The following is a 17,832-nucleotide window of genomic DNA, read 5'->3' as shown; positions in this document are numbered from 1 at the left end:
TGGCATATTTTTCTCATGACCTAAAAAAAAGAAAAAAAGAATATATATATATATATATATATATATATATATATATATATATATATATATATATATATATATATATATATATATATATATATATATAGACACACACACACAGTAGGGTATGCGACAATGGATGGTTATTATAACATACAACTACAATAACGCACTGAAATTTTTATAAATATTTAGTCAGAATAACAAACCAAAACTGGCATAATGAACTTGCCACTCATGTGAGCACTGGAATTTCACTAAATATTTAATTGGAATAAAGAACCAAAACTGGCAAGATGAACTCACCATTCATGCAGACCTGATATTTTAATAAAAATTTAATCAAAACAACAAAGTATAACTCGCAAGACTAACTCACCAGCTGTTCTAGCAACTGCTCACCTATTCGGTACCTGTTCCTCTCTCTCTCTCTCTCTCTCTCTCTCTCTCTCTCTCTCTCTCTCTCTCTCTCTCTCTCTCTCTCTCTCTCTCTCTCTCTCTCTCTCTCTCTCTCTCTCTCTTTTTTTTTTTGTCATGTCTCAAATCTCTCTCCCCTTCCCCTTATCTGTCAGAGATAAGGGACTAGGGAGTGATACCCTCTCTCTCTCTCTCTCTCTCTCTCTCTCTCTCTCTCTCTCTCTCTCTCTCTCTCTCTCTCTCTCTCTCTCTCTCTCTCTCTCTCTCTCTCTCTCTCTCTCTCTCTCTCTCTCTCTCTCTCTCTCTCATTTTGTCATTTTCTCTTCATCCTTTCTCACTTTCTCACTCTCATATGACATAATTCCATTTTCATTATCAGTCTGATTCTATTTAGCAATCCCTAGGATTGTTCTTACTTTCAGAGAGAGAGAGAGAGAGAGAGAGAGAGAGAGAGAGAGAGAGAGAGAGAGAGAGAGAGAGAGAGAGAGAGAGAGAGATGGCTCCAACTTATGGGGTTTTACTGTATGTGTACATGTGACGCTGACAGTAGGTAAATGTGACTGATACTTGTCAACGCAATACGAAACTCAAGGTGATAATGTGTGAAACTTGGGATGGTAGGAATTAAGACTAGGTGCAAAGCTTGGGAGGGTACTGTATATGTTTGTTGAGTTTCAATGTTGTAGTACAGTTGTGGTCATTTTGATATATTTTTTCGAAAATTGTGGAATTTTTATATTTTCTGGCTCCCTAGAATCAATGAGTTTTTTCCCACAAGTTCTTTGGTCACCATAACACACATTTGCTATAATGAAAACTACATTGGAACAAATCATGTTCATTGTTGCGTACCCTACTGTGTATACACTCATACCTCGGTACCAAGGACTAAAAGGAAGGAACATTGGTCCGATGAAGCCGACTGTCCATAGTTACCAACACTAAGCATTAGGTTATGTTATGAGCGGCTAACATCAACAATTACGTTACGAAAGACAGGAATAAATACAGTACTGTATTGTACTTTTAATCAAGCACACCATACCGTCCCATGGTAACCATGGTTGGTACCCAGTACCCAGGAGAAAAACAACAGTGACGAAGAAGATGAAATGTTGGTGACATTGCCAAAACTATAGGAAGTGCATAGCTGTATGGACAATGTGCTACAATATGTAGAACACAACAAGAATAGAGATATCAGTGCTCATTATGAAAATCTCAGAATTCTTTGAGAAGCCATAATTAAAGAAAATTTCAAAGAAGCAAGCAATTAAAATTAGACAGCTTTTTCAAACCAGTACAGACTCCACAATCACCTGATGGACCAGCAGTACCAGCCTGTCCAGTCTCTGTCACTTAAACCACCAGCCTCTACCTCACATTGTTTACGTACTACTGACATGTCTGTTCCACCAGCATAGCCCACAACTAGTAGTACATCATTGGAGCTACAAAGCTGGCTGGTATCACTGGTGCATCAGGTGATCACAGAATCTGTACTGGTTTGAAAAAGCTATCTAATTTTGATTGCTTGCCACTTTGAAATTGTCCTTTAATTATGACTACTCATAGAATTCTGAGATTTCCATAATGAACACCAATATCTCTATTCTTGATGTGTTCCACAAATTGTAGCAGTGTCCCTACAGCCATGCACCTCCAATAGTTTTGGCAATGTCACCAGCATCTCATCTTCCTCATCACTGTTAATCCTCTCCTGGGTACCGGGTACCAACCATGGTTATCATGGACACCATGGGATGGCATGGTTATAGAAAATTATGTTAAATCAAACACAACCCATAAAAAGAGCAAAAACCATAGAGCAGTGACCTGCACGTGTTGTTGCACTGATGTAGACAAAGTAACTGCCTGCAAACAAATAGTCTTCAAAGCAGTGGTACGTATCCAGTGTTGCAACAACATCCATAGCATATGGGACTTTCAAATTGGGTCAGCTGCTCCAGATTTTGTCCGCTGTTTTTGAAATCCATTAAAGCGAAGTCCAAAGTACTGAGGTATGAGTGTGTGTGTGTGTGTGTGTGTGTGTGTGTGTGTGTGTGTGTGTGTGTGTGTGTGTATATATATATATATATATATATATATATATATATATATATATATATATATATATATATATATATATATATATATATATATATATATATATACAGTAAACCGTCATTATGCCAGACTAATTAGGACAAAGCCACTAACACTAAAGACGAAAATCCAATAAAAAGCAGCGGTGAGTGGGTCAGAAGCACCACAACCTCTGATAACATCTGTTGGTGCAAGACTGAGGCAGAAGCGGTGTGTGGGTGGCAGGGTTGAGCTGCTGGCCAGCCCAAATTATTATACAGCAATGTAAAAGTTATGACTTTTTTCTTTGAATTATGGCATAGTATGTGGTAGACAATGTATGGCAGATGGTAGACAAACACCAAATTATGGCACCAAATTATGGCAGGCAGCATAATCCTGGTTGATGCTGTGTGCACTCACCACCACCACCACCACCACCACCACCACCCTCCCTCCCTCCTTCCCACCCTCACTCACTCCCTTGCCACCACTGCCACTTACCAGGATTTTTTAACAGGGTGAACTCCACTAGAAGGGAGCTCCAAACATGCCAATATGCCACAGTGTAATAAAATATTTGTGGTGATGATAAACATGTACCTGATGTAAAATGGTGTGGAATGTGTGTTTTAAGCATTTAGTGAATTGTCACTAATAATACACAGTTGATATTCCAGCTACTGGCCAGACATTTTGCCTCATTGACTGATATTTATCCGGTAAATCTGATGGATAGCCTGTAGACCATACATGTCTGTTAAATGCAAAAATCCACTTTAATGGTGTCCAATAGCAGGATGTGAGAAATATGATATTCTAAGGTAGTGGAACACTGGTTGGAAGAAGAAAAGCAGGGTGGATCCTGTGAATGTGAGTGCTACCTTTATACCCTTAATAAATCTGTGAATGAGACTGGATCAATGAAATGATGAAGGTAGGAAATTGCTTTAGTTTAACTATGTAGAAAGTATGGTTGATGTTGAGTGAATAAAGTGTGCTAAATATTTCAAGTGAAGTGAAAGATAGAGTCAGCAGATAAATTTAAGAATTTATAGGTACCTATTTTTACATTATATTGCTTATTGCCAAACATGAATTTGAAACTCTTTGCTACAGGTTTTGAACCATATTCATGATTAAAGAAATAGGCAAGTTTTAAAAAGGTCTATCTATTAAATAGGTATACCCTTTCTGCAGATCTGCATATGAAATTGATTAGTGTTAAAAATTATGAAATATAAAATGTATAAAGTATATTATCCTACTTGCATCCATAATGAATTTTTAATAGTACATTTTGTTACTATTTTTATTGCACTCTAAATATGCCATAAATAAATGTCCACAAAAGTGATTTGACAGACTTGAATAAGGTTGTTTGTTATGCACTACAACATTGGACAGATGAATAATTTTTCATCTTCTACAACACAACTGAGCAGGTAACTGGATGGTGCGTTGTATTATTACCTTTTAAACCACATGCTTAATTCCAAAGTAGTGCATATTTTCAACGAAAAGTTTCTAGAAAGAGGCAAAAGTTGTGCTTTTCTTGGTCAACTATATCTTCATGACAAACAAACCTGTAGGAAATATGACATGCATGATTGGCTGAGGATCTGGGTGTGAGTAGAGTCTGGTGTTCTCATTATCTAAGCTGTTGGTCCCTCTGCTAGTTGGTGTTTGAGTTAACTAGAGAGTTTGAGAAGGAAGAAAAGAGTACAGTAACTTCTCTCACGTAAGGACATATGTACTAATAATTTTCCCTTGAAATTGCATAATCTGGTGGAGGAGGCCTAGAGCAACTAGTTACCATTTATAACTTGCTAGGATGATTTATAGCACTGCTACTCAATACACATTTTCATTACAGTATGAAATTGTGTTATCCCAGCAATTATACAGATAAAAATAATCTTAAAAGATCCTGAATGTTAGAAAGGAACTCCTGTTACCTGACCTCCATAGAAAACTATATGTTCTGGTTAGTTGAATATTGTGGTAACAGTTACCAAGAATAGCAGTGGTAGCAGCAGCACATACGATACAGTGTAGTATGTGTATTGTGCATTTTGTAGTGGCAGTGGCAACTAAATGTTTACACTTGACTGATCATCAATGTCTCAAGTGCCAAAGTGGATTGGAAATGCACAATACCAATTTGTTAGATGTATTGTATGTGCTGCTGTTTATACCACTACTATACTTGGTAACTATTAATAGTAACAAATGAGAGTTCACACTCCCTTTACCTTTTACCTGACAAGTGATCCTCTCTGTAGACACCTGGACAAATTTCTTCTTTTCTTGCCCTGCCTGGAGTGGGAATTAGACTTGTGCCCATATTAATCCCTACTCTCCTTATTCTTTCTTCATTGGTGTCTGCCACTGCACTGATGACATTCTATTTTTTATTTTTTTATTATGCCTATAAATAGTTTGTAAGATTAGTTAGCAAGGGTTATAAGCATGAGGTCTTTTATTGTTGTCTTCCTTCCAAAATTTGTTAGATGATGTAGGTGGGGATGGAAGTGACTTTGGAGTGATATTAAGGTGTGAAAGAAAAGCAAGATAATGGTAGTCAATAGATCAGAAGATGAGAGAAATTTAGTGTGGAGATGGGGAGGGAATGAGTTGCAACAGATGAATGGAAGTATCTAGGGGTGTGCATGGATGAGTCCAAATGACTGTAAAAGTGATGAATAAAATAAAAAATAATAATATTAATAATAAATATTAATAATAAGCATGCTGAATCAGAGGGTGAGTCAACTATAGGAAATACAATAAGGATAAGAACAAGTAAATAATTCAATGTGTACTGCAAGAAGATTGGAAGAGCATGGCTGTTCTGAGCACTACGTATGGTATGAATGTGATTGGAATGAGAATGAGTAACAGAAATTAGAAATAGGAGGATAGAGTACCAAGGATGCCATAGAAAGCAAGCACTAAGTTTTGAGAGGAAATATCAGATGGAGCACTTTTTGAGGAAGACATATGAAAGCACTTGAGGTACAAAGCTAGATTAAAGTAAATGATTGATGCATGGATAATGAGAAAGGTGTTTCTACGGAATGCTAAAAGTAAAAGAGTGGCATGGAAACGAGTTGGGCTTTTCAGTAGATTGGTGGGAGACATCTTGACTGTGATGAATATGATTATTAGAAGTGGAATAGTAAAGAGAGAAAGAGGCCTCAATGTATGAAAAGTGGTATGAGGGAAGTAAGAGCAAAGTGTATTTATGTGAATGCAAGGAATTACAGACAGTCTGAATCCCACAGCAAAGTGTGCCAGTGTGACATGGGGAGAGGATGAGACGGTGGGGCATGTGATGCTGGAGTGTGTGAAGTATGCCAACGACAGGTATGAGATGATACAAGTAGTGGTTTAATATAAAACTAGTTAGGCTTTTCATTGGGTTGAGGAGAAACATACTGAGTATGACTGGAGTATGATTGTTCAAAATGGAGAGGGTTTAGAATGTGGAATGTTAAGGAAGTGGAGAAGTGAGATAGAGTGGTAAAACGTGGGGGGGGGGGGTAAGTGAATTAATAGGATAGAACCATAAAAACTCTGGAATGGTATAAGGAGAAAGAGGCCTCAGTGTATGAAAGGTAGTATGAGAGAAGCCTGGATGATGATCTCTTCCGAGCAAGAGTACAGCAATATATATGGATATGAATGCTAGGCATTACGGAGTCCCACAAGTGTGCCACAGATGTATGGCGGGAGAGGATGAGGGTGAAGTATGTGGAGTGAGAGATATGCAAGGATTCTACATTATACGTTCCTTTTAGGTATGAGAGAGAGAGAGAGAGAGAGAGAGAGAGAGAGAGAGAGAGAGAGATGTTGGAAGTTATCCTGACTGATTAGAGTATAATAGGAATGGGATAGTGGAGAAAAAGGAAGGGAATGGTGCTCTGGTAGTACTGTGAGTGTAGAGGCGAATTTAAACGATGGTTGAGACAGTTAAGGGGTTACCCGAAAAGAAAATATGGTCTAGATGTAGAGACAGATAGTATGGATGATACTGTTACTATTTTCTCTCTCCCTCCCTTGGTAACCAGTTCTAAAGCTTTCTCAGGAGCGTTCGCCATCGTCTGGAAAAACTGCCAGATTCACCTGCCGACTTAATTTTACACATAAAACGCGGTCAACTGGGAAAAAAAAATCTTTACGTCATTTATGTGTTAGCAAACCAACTAATGAAATACTAGGAACATTTTTAACCACCATCATTAAGCAGAAAGCAAGAAATGTGGCAAAACGAGCTTAATACTACGTACATTCTCGGATTTGGGATGTATCATCACCTTCAAACGATTGCTATTTTTTCCTCTTTATAAGTTTACTTTATCTATTTAAAGTTACACTATTAACATAAAATTATAAATCCTGGTACATATAAAAGAAGCAATCATGTTTTCATGCCAATGTGTTTCTCAGTGTCTTCCCTAAGTTGCAGCTTTCTTTAGAAATACAACCCATCTTTCCATAACTTGGTTCTTCTTTCGTGACATATTCGTGCAATCAACCACAACACATGCATGGACCTGGGTTTGACAACATCATTGAAAACTCCAGCCTCGGGTTTTTTGGTGTTTTGGAAGAGTTGGCGTGTCTTATATCTTGTGGCACGGTTTCGGCGGAGAGAGAGAGAGAGAGAGAGAGAGTAAAAAGAACAGTAATAAAAATAATAACGATAATTAAATAGTAGTAATGAGAGAGAGAGAGAGAGAGAGAGAGAGAGAGAGAGAGAGAGAGAGAGAGAAACTTTACCTGAGGTTTAAACGCCTTTGTTCTGTCAAATCAGTTCGCCCTTTTTTTTCATGCACTTTTTTTTATAACAAGCTAGAGTTTTCCCGTTAGTACAGTGCATCAAGATGTATCATGAGAAGGATTTTTAGAATGTGCTTTTCCAGAGAACTGTGGGATCGTTGACCGACACCCTACATTAAAACCATCGAGGTATTATAACACATACTTCCATGATTAAAACGGCCAGCGATCACCGGCAACCCCCATAGTAAACACTCCATCAAGATCAAGACCACTCTTTTCGCGGGCGTAGAACCAAGGTTGACCATAAAGTGTGAAGTGAGGTGAGACAGGTTATCAGTCAGACCACGTGCAGCATAACGTTAGCCACTGAAGTTATTGTGCAGTGAGGTGAGTAGTTGTGAGTGTTGTTGGTGTGTGAAGTGTTCCTGGAAGTGTTGACGAGGCTGGCTTGTTACGTTTGAGTTGTTTGTTAGGTTGTCCGGATCACCCATGTGCGTCATTGCTTTAGTACTTATCAAACGACACTGCTAAGGGTCTGAATGTGAGGATGAGCGTGTGATTATGATTTGTCTGGACCACCCTGTGTGGGGTTGCCAGCCTTGTTGTTCTTGTTGGGGATTTAGGGGCCTTGCAGGCTGTGATGCCACTGCCTCTAGTGTCCCAGAGATGCAGGTAGCAGACAGGTTATATTGTTAGGTTCTGGTGTGTCGTCCAGTTTTCTGGAGGAAGATCTTGGTGTGCTTGGGTGTCTTGAAGGCCAAACCAGATCTTGGGAACCACCCAGGAGGTCTGCTAGTAATGGCCTGTGGATGTGGAGTGATGCCAGTGAATGGAGGACAGGAGAGCAGTGCGGTGGTAGTTGTGGCGAGGGCAATGTAGCAGCATGTGTTCTGGATTGTCTGGCTGTGTGGAGCACCAGGGGCAGTGAGGGGTGATCATCAGGCCTGAATGTATGTATGAGTGTGTGGTGCTTTGAATGGGCTCATCCACTCTCCAATTTTTTTCACGACTGTATTAATCCTTTCACTGCCGTGGTTTTCATTCTTTTTTTTTTTTCTTTTTTTTATGTTGGAAGGATACTGGCCAAGGGCAACAAAAATCTAATAAAAAAAATGCCCACTGAAATGCCAGTCCCATAAAAGGGTCAAAGCACTGGTCAAAAATTGGTGGATAAGTGTCTTTAAACCTCCCTCTTGAAGGAATTCAAGTCGTAGGAAGGTGGAAATACAGAAGCAGGCAGGGAGTTCCAGAGTTTACCAGAGAAAGGGATGAATGATTGAGAATACTGGTTAACTCTTGCGTTAGAGAGGTGGACAGAATAGGGGTGAGAGAAAGAAGAAAGTCTTGTGCAGCAAGGCTGCGGAAGGAGGGGAGGCATGCAGTTAGCAAGATCAGAAGAGCAGTTAGCATGAAAAGAGCAGTAGAAGACAGCTAGATATGCAACATTGCGGCGGTGAGAGAGAGGCTGAAGACAGTCAGTTAGAGGAGAGGAGTTGAGACGAAAAACTTTTGATTCCACCCTGTCTAGAAGAGCAGTATGAGTGGAACCCCCCCAAACATGTGAAGCATACTCCATACATGGATGGATAAGGCCCTTGTACAGAGTTAGCAGCTGGGGAGGTGAGAAAAACTGGCGGAGACGTCTCAGAACACCTAACTTCATAGAAGCTGTTTTAGCTAGAGATGAGATGTGAAGTTTCCAGTTCAGATTATAAGTAAAGGACAGACCGAGGATGTTCAGTGTAGAAGAGGGGGACAGTTGAGTGTCATTGAAGAAGAGGGGATAGTTGTCTGGAAGGTTGTGTCAAGTTGATAGATGGAGGAATTGAATTTTTGAGGCATTGAACAATACCAAGTTTGCTCTGCCCCAATCAGAAATTTTAGAAAGATCAGAAGTCAGGCATTCTGTGGCTTCCCTGCGTGATATGTTTACCTCCTGAATGGTTGGACGTCTATGAAAAGACGTGGAAAAGTGCAGGGTGGTATCATCAGCGTAGGAGTGGATAGGACAAGAAGTTTGGTTTAGAAGATCGTTAATGAATAATAAGAAGAGAGTGGGTGACAGGACAGAACCCTGAGGAACACCACTGTTAATAGATTTAGAAGAACAGTGACCGTCTACTACAGCAGCAATAGAACGGTCAGAAAGGAAACTTGAGATGAAGTTACAAAGAGAAGGATAGAAACTGTAGGAGGGTAGTTTGGAAATCAAAGCTTTGTGCCAGACTCTATCAAAGGCTTTTGATATGTCCAAGGCAACAGCAAAAGTTTCACCAAAATCTCTAAAAGAGGATGACCAAGACTCAGTAAGGAAAGCCTGAAGATCACCAGTAGAGCGGCCTTGACGGAACTCATACTGGCGATCAGATAGAAGGTTGTGAAGTGATAGATGTTTAAGAATCTTCCTGTTGAGGATAGATTAAAAAACTTTAGATAAGCAGGAAATTAAAGCAATAGGACGGTAGTTTGAGGGATTAGAGTGGTCACCCTTTTTAGGAACAGGTTGAATGTAGGCAAACTTCCAGCAAGAAGGAAAGGTAGATGTTGACAGACAGAGCTGAAAGAGTTTGACTAGGCAAGGTGCAAGCATGGAGGCACAGTTTCGGAGAACAATAGGAGGGACCCCATCAGGTCCATAAGCCTTCGGAGGGTTTAGGCCAGCGAGGGCATGGAAAATATCATTGCGAAGAATTTTAATACGTGGCATGAAGTAGTCAGAGGGTGGAGGAGAGGGAGGAACAAGCCCAGAATCGTCCAAGGTAGAGTTTTTAGCAAAGGTTTGAGCAAAGAGTTCAGCTTCAGAAATAGATGTGATAGCAGTGGTGCCATCTGGTTGAAGTAGAGGAGGGAAAGAAGAAGCAAAGTTATTGGAGATATTTTTGGCTAGATGCCAGAAGTCACGAGGGGAGTTAGATCTTGAAAGGTTTTGACATTTTCTGTTAATGAAGGAGTTTTTGGCTAGTTGGAGAACAGACTTGGCATGGTTCCGGGCAGAAATATAAAGTGCATGAGATTCTGGTGATGAAAGGCTTAAGTACCTTTTGTGGGCCACCTCTCTATCATGTATAGCACGAGAACAAGCTGTGTTAAACCAAGGTTTAGAAGGTTTAGGACGAGAAAAAGAGTGAGGAATGTACGCCTCCATGCCAGACACTATCACCTCTGTTATGCGCTCAGCACACAAAGACGGGTCTCTGACACGGAAGCAGTAGTCATTCCAAGGAAAATCAGCAAAATACCTCCTCAGGTCCCCCCAACTAGCAGAGGCAAAACGCCAGAGGCACCTTCGCTTAGGGGGATCCTGAGGAGGGATTGGAGTGATAGGACAAGATAAAGATATGAGATTGTGATCGGAGGAGCCCAACGGAGAAGAAAAGGTGACAGCATAAGCAGAAGGATTAGAGGTCAGGAAAAGGTCAAGAATGTTGGGCGTATCTCCAAGACGGTCAGGAATATGAGTAGGGTGTTGCACCAATTGCTCTAGGTCATGGAGGATAGCAAAGTTGTAGGCTAGTTCACCAGGATGGTCAGTGAAGGGAGATGAAAGCCAAAGCTGGTGGTGAACATTGAAGTCTCCAAGAATGGAGATCTCTGCAAAAGGGAAGAGGGTCAGAATGTGCTCCACTTTGGAAGTTAAGTAGTCAAAGAATTTCTTATAGTCAGAGGAGTTAGGTGAGAGGTATACAGCACAGATAAATTTAGTATGAGAGTGACTCTGTAGTCGTAGCCAGATGGTGGAAAACTCGGAAGATTCAAGAGCGTGGGCACGAGAGCAGGTTAAGTCATTGCGCACATAAACGCAGCATCCAGCTTTGGATCGAAAATGAGGATAGAGAAAGTAGGAGGGAACAGAAAAGGGGCTACTGTCAGTTGCCTCAGACACCTGAGTTTCGGTGAGGAAAAGAAGATGAGGTTTAGAAGAGGAGAGGTGGTGTTCTACAGATTGAAAATTAGATCTTAGACCGCGAATGTTGCAGAAGTTAATGAAAAAAAAGTTGAGGGGGGTGTCAAGACACTTAGGGTCGTCAACAGAAAGACAGTCCGACCTGGGGACATTTATGGTCCCCTCCCCAGATGGGGACTCCGAGTCTGGTGTAGGAGTCGCCATGATGATTTAAAAATTTTTGAGTGAAGGGTGTGTGTTATTAGTGTGTGTGTTATTAGGTGCTTGTAAGTTTGTGTGGAGGAGGAGAGTTGTCTTTAGAGGGCAGGCTGTGACTGCCCCCTTGTGTTGTGAGACACAAAGGGAAATGTTCAGTGAGGTCACAGCTGGGTTTAATGATAAGTTCACAGCACCCCCTGAACAGTGCTTTAGACCTCACTGGGAGTAATTATCGTTTCGGCAGGTGTCTACTGCCTCCTCCTAGATTTTGATGCGTTTTGAATGAATGTAGAAAACGTTTCTGCTGGAAATCAAATTTTTTATAATATACGCCCCTCCACACACAAACCAACAGAAATTCAACAGAAAACATTAACTAAACCTAATCTAACCCTCCTTAACAGTAAATTTGATAAAAATTAATATCTCAGGAACTAACAATTTGCGTCAGTAAAGACACACACTACTGTGGTAACCTGTGGTGGCACTGTGGTGTAACCCAAGTACTTCACTGAGAACCATTCTCTCTCTCTCTCTCTCTCTCTCTCTCTCTCTCTCTCTCTCTCTCTCTCTCTCTCTCTCTCTCTCTCTCTCTCTCTCTCTCTCTCTCTCTCTCTCTCTCTCTCTCTCTCTCTGTGAGACAGGTGCACTTGTGTATTAATACTGTGCAAAATTAGTTATGAAGATTGGTTCTTTTTATTTGAGAATGCAGCAACTAGCCAATTATAAATACAGAATTAATGTAGGCAATCTTAGCATTTTATTTCATCCTGTGGAGGGAAAAGTGGCTCAGTTTGAAATATTGGAATTAGTCTGAAGAAGATATCTGCCTGCAGTGGGTGTTGCCTTAATTATTTTCTGTGCATCACCAGATTTTATGAAGATAAATAAGGTAATGACTTCATATTAATTTCTTAGCCTTGCTAGTTAGGTAAGGTAAGGCTGGTTAGGTTAGACTAGTTTAGTTTGGTTGAATCAGTTAGGTTAGTTTTGTTGGACTGGTTAGGTGGTGGTGCATGACACCCAGCTGGTGGCCACTGGCACCTCTTGGGGGGAACATTGTGAGTGAGTGTTACTGCTGTCATTTATGAGGACGAAACTATTTAATTTGGTAGATTTCGGTCTGATTTACATTAATCAGCTTTTCATTTTTATCACAAAACTTTAGTTTCTGATGGGGGTTTGAAGGGTAAAAAATAAAAAAATAAATCATTATTTGCCAGAAAAACAACGTGCAGGTTAATTCTAAGGAGGCTGAAAACTAACTGAAAAAAAATAGTTCTATCCAGAATATAGACTGGTGAAAGAGTAAAAATTTACCTAATTTATGTGCCCTGCCCTGCAAACTCTTTGCCAGTCACTTAATAAATCACATCTAACGCAATCTTAAACAAAATAATGAGAGTGGTAATAAACAGCTGAGAGTGGTAATAAATGGCTCGAAATCCGAGTGGGGTCATGTAATTAGTGGGGTGCCACAGGGATCAGTATTAGGGCCATTGTTATTTCTAATGTATATCAATGACTTGGATAGTGGAATTAGTAGTGATGTTAGTAAATTTGCGGATGACACAAAGATAGGTAGATTAATTAGGTCAGAATCGGATGCCATCGCCTTGCAGGCAAACTTAGATAGAATGAATGAATGGACGGATAGATGGCAAATGCAATTTAATATCAATAAATGCAAAGTGCTTAGCATAGGTAGAGGAAACCCACACAATAGGTACACATTAGACAACCAAACTCTGGTAGGTACAGGGTATGAGAAAGATTTAGGAGTTATAGTTAGCTCTGAACTCCATCTAGGGAAACAATGCATAGAAGCCAGAAACAAGGCAAATAGGGTACTAGGATTCATTTTTTAGGAGTGTTAAAAGTAGAAGGCCGGAAGTAATATTAAAGTTATACTTGGCGCTGGTCAGACCTCATCTAGACTACGTGGTGCAGTTCTGGTCCCCACATTACAGGAAAGATATAGGTCTATTAGAATCAGTACAGAGGAGAATGACTAAAAGGATACAGGGGATGAGGAGTATTCCTTACGAGGCGAGGTTGAAGCTGTTAAATTTACATTCTTTAGAGACACATAGGTTAAGAGGGGACCTGATAGAAGTCTTTAAGTGGTATAAGGGTTATAACAAGGGAGATGTAAGCAAAATTCTTAGGATCAGCAACCAGGGTAGAACAAGAAATAACGGGTTCAAGCTTGAAAAATTTAGGTTTAGGAAGGAGATAGGAAAAAATTGGTTCTCAAATAGAGTGGTAGATGAGTGGAACGGACTCAGTAATCATGTAGTTAGTGCTAGGACACTAGAGAGCTTTAAGAGAAGATTAGACAAGTTTATGGATGGGGATAGCAGATGGAAATAGGTAGGTGTGTTTCATACATTGACTGCCACGTGTAAGCCTGGTCGCTTCTTGCAGCTTCCCTTGTTTCTTATGTTCTTATGTTCTTAAATCTTTCTGCATTCAAACAAACTTAATAGTCACTCCATAGTTGAAATAAGTAGAATTTAATTAATCTTTTTTCCATTCCACCTAACAGTCAAACCCAGCTACCCCACAGTCCCTTCCATTGAATAAGTGGAGTTTAACATAATTTTGAATTCAGTCCAACCAAGTCTTTCTCCAAATCCACTTGCATGGATTAAGTGGAATTTAACAAATTTTTAACTCAACCTAGTAACTGAATCACCCCATAGTTGGAGTAAGCAGAATTTAAAAAAAAATTTTGCATTCAACTCAACCAAATCATCTCCAAAGCCACTTGCAGGGAGAAAGTGAAATTTAACAAATTATTTTGCATTCAGCCTAAATTAACCTAACTGAGTCACTTCACAGTCAAAGTAAGTAGAATTTAATATATACTCGTGTATATATATATATATATATATATATATATATATATATATATATATATATATATATATATATATATATATATATATATATATATTTATTTATTTATTTATTTTTTTTTTATTTATTTTTTTTTTTTGCATTCAACCTAACTCAACTATTCATGAATTCCTTGCAGGGGGTAAGTGTAATTTAACAAATGCTTTTAAATTTAATCTCACTTAACCAAATTGAGTTGTCCCACCACTGCTTGTGGGGAGTAAGTGGAATTTTACAATTTTTTTCATTCAGCTTAAGTTAACCTAACCAAATCAACCCCTGAGCTGCTTGCAGGAACAGAAATACAAGCATTAACTGAAAATCAAGAATAAAAGAGCTGATGGTTCTTCTCTACCATGCTTAGTGTGTCATCTTTTGTTGCAGCCCTACCTCTTGTGACCTGCCTTGCTTTGTAATGCTTTTTTAGGTTTTCCACTTTTGTTGTTTCTTGCACACTTTCTTTTTTCACAATTTCACTGCTTCCTCTGCTCTTTTTTTCTAAACTCTGTAGCTATTAAAAATCTTACTGCATTTTATAATTTTTCCTGACTCAGCTGTATCTCCCATTACTGTGCTCATCCTTCCGTCCTTTTCTTCTGACCTATGCCATTCTTCCTCCCCAATTACTGCTGGCACAAGCTGCCTTCTCTGATCCTTATACCTGTCACGCTCCACTATCAGGTGTTCAATGGTCTCCTTCACTCCCCACAGAACCTGCAGTTCTGTTGCCCATCCCACTCCATGTTTGCCCAGTAGTGTCAGCATGACCATACTCATATTTTGCTTTCCTACATTTTTAATCTGAGACAGTAATTTGTATACATACTCGTATTCCTGACCATCTTGGAAATATGCCCAACATTCTTGACCTATTCCTAACCTCTAATCCTTCTGCTTATGCTGTCCCTCCGATTTTCTCTATTGGGGTTCTTCGATCACAATCTCATATCTGTATCTTGTCCTATCACTCCAATCCCTTCTCAGGATCCCCCAAAGTGAAGGTGCTTCTGGCATTTTGCCTCTGCTAATTGAAGGGACCTGATTTTCCTTGGAATGACGACTGCTGTGTCAGAGACCTGTCTCTGTGTGCTGAACACATAACAGAGGTGATAGTGTCTGGCATGGAGGCGTACATTCCTCACACTTTCTTGACCAAAGCCTTCCAAACCTTGGTATAACATAGCCTGTTCTTGTGCCATACATTTTAGAGAGATGGCCCACAAAAGGTATTTGAGCCTCAAATACACAAAAGTATTTGAATCTCATGTGCTTTATATTTCTGCCCAGAATCATGCCAAGTCTTCTCCAACTAGCCAAAAACTCCTTCATAAATAGAAAGTGTCAAAATCTTTCAAGATCTGACTCCCCTTGTGACTTCTGGCACAAAATATCTCCAATAACTTTACCTCTTTATCTTTCCCTCCTTTATTTCAACCTGATGGCACCATTGCCAGCTCATCTATTTCTAAAGCTGAACTCTTCGCACAAACCTTTGCTAAAAACACTACCTTCGATGATTCAGGGCTTGTTCCTCCCTCTCCATCCTCTGACTACTCTTTGCTAACCATTAAAATAATTTGCAGTGATGTTTTCTTTGCTTGTGTGCCAATAAATGTTTGACAGAATAAACTCTGACACAGCATTTTCATCTCTTATGTGTGACAACATGTTTGCAATCTGTTTAGAGTTGAGAGGGTAAAATTACAATACGTCCCTTCTCACCTTCCCTCCACATGGCATCTCAGGATAAGTTTCAGCTGCATATAAAGACAATGAATATAGATATAACTATGTATGTGTATGTGTATACATGTACAGTAGCTCCCAAAACTGTCTTTAAAGTGTGATGCGAAGGATGGCAATGAACAATATGAAACTTGCTACCTAAGTAGTAATATAGTATTACATATGATAATATAGTATCAAATTTCTCAGGTCATAGTATATGGCAATCATCCATAGTGTGCAGGGCTACCAATTGTTGCCACCATATTCACCAAACATCAAATAATATTGCCCATTGTGTCAGAATGTGGACTCCTTTTTTAAGGTAGTTTTGGGAGCTACTGTATATATATCATTCTTACTCTCATAAAATGTTGGCAACTTAAAAATCTATTTACCTGCAAAGTTTCAATACTACTCCAAATACTTTAGGTAAATGCCCCAAGGTGTTGCTTACTCCTTTAAGGATGGAACTCAAGATACTTTGGATTAATACCACAAGAGTTGTCTCACCTGGAGATATATCTGGTTCCCCGTCAGATGGGAACTCCAAAGCTGTACTTTTGAAGCTGTACAATTTTTTTTTTTTTTTATTTTGCTTTGAAGGTATAGATGTGTAAGACGTATGTAGTGTAGTGAGAAGTAAGAGGCTGTGACTTCCTGGAAATGTTCAGGGAGGTCACAGCTGTGACAGGGGCAAGTTTACATTACACACATGGTCTATCTTTCACCTGTAATGTAAATTTGATTATGTTGCAATTTCATTTCAGAAGCTGGTGGTACACAAAATGGATCCCTTTAATCCTGAGGTGAAAAAAGAGGATGATATAGATGAGTCTTCTCCTTCAACTGTAAACCCAGACGCTTCTCTTTACTCGCAGTGTGGGATTTTGAGATCGATAAAAGAGGAGAGTGAAGAAAGGTAAGAATTTTCTTTTTTTATACTGCACACTAAAATATTGTTCTCACTGCTTCATAACAGAGTGCATCTATGAAAAATTGTAAATTCCCTGTAGTACAGCAGCCTAGTAACTTTTGAGAAATGTCAATGCATCTGGCAACATGTTTAAACTATGGGCACTCTGCCAAGGTAATGCTCAGTTGACACTTGGTAGTTACAGACAAAACATTGTGAAAAGGGTCACCTCACTTCTCGTCAATAATCTGAACAGATGCACTCTGGTGTGATTCTTGGTATTTTGGTAATGGGGTGGTAAGAAAAACTTGAGAAAGGATCAAATTAAGGTTGTAACAATGCAAGGTACAGAGACCAGTGAAAGAAATAGCAAGGATTGTAAGTGTTATGAGATGTGTGCAGAAGTGGATAAGAAAGTTTCGTGAAGGTGGCAGGGTGGCAACACCAGAACATAAGAAGAGGCCAGGGCAAGGATGCAAGACATTATTATTACACATGGTGTATGTTATGAAATGTCAAGTAGATGCCTGTCCTTAAATAACAGCAAAGGAATTAAAAGAACAAAACTCCCAGGTGCTTGGCCATGTTTCTGTCAGGGCTGTGCACTGCTACCTACATGATGACCCTGAGTTTCACAGACACCATGCTCTCCAAGAAACCCCACACCACCTTTATGCATCAAGAACTTAGTGTTGTATTTGCCTAAAAATTTCTTTAGTGAGGTATGAAAAAATGGCAGCAAGTGTTGTGGATCAATGAAAAGTGATTTTTCAGTTTCCTTTAATCATGACAAGCATGTGTACATGCACACTTGAGAAAATCTACCTTTAATTATTCCGATACTATTGAATATATATTTTTCTCCCATATGCTATTT

The 17,832-nt window shown here is 39.5% G+C and overlaps 1 protein-coding gene across 8 annotated transcripts in view; it reads left to right on the top strand.

Moving 5' to 3' along the window:
* The first annotated feature begins 7,363 nt into the window (after positions 1–7,363).
* The window catches only part of LOC135097885 (piggyBac transposable element-derived protein 3-like), a 98,673-nt gene continuing 88,204 nt past the window's right edge, over positions 7,364–17,832 (top strand). For 3 of the 8 annotated variants that reach the window (XM_064000284.1, XM_064000325.1, XM_064000141.1), the window contains exons 1-2: positions 7,377–7,698; positions 16,810–16,961. In XM_064000284.1, the coding sequence (XP_063856354.1) occupies positions 16,828–16,961 (134 nt within the window). In that variant the 5' untranslated portion in view covers positions 7,377–7,698; positions 16,810–16,827. Of the gene's footprint in view, positions 7,699–16,809; positions 16,962–17,832 lie in introns of all 8 variants that reach the window. The other 5 variants (XM_064000386.1, XM_064000193.1, XM_064000084.1 and 2 more) reach the window with 4 other exon arrangements.

This window comes from Scylla paramamosain, chromosome 1 (assembly GCF_035594125.1).
Source record: "Scylla paramamosain isolate STU-SP2022 chromosome 1, ASM3559412v1, whole genome shotgun sequence".
Lineage (NCBI taxonomy): Eukaryota > Metazoa > Arthropoda > Malacostraca > Decapoda > Portunidae > Scylla > Scylla paramamosain.
The sequence above is the reverse complement of the archived record's forward strand: the minus strand, read 5'-3'. Positions and strand labels throughout refer to the sequence as shown.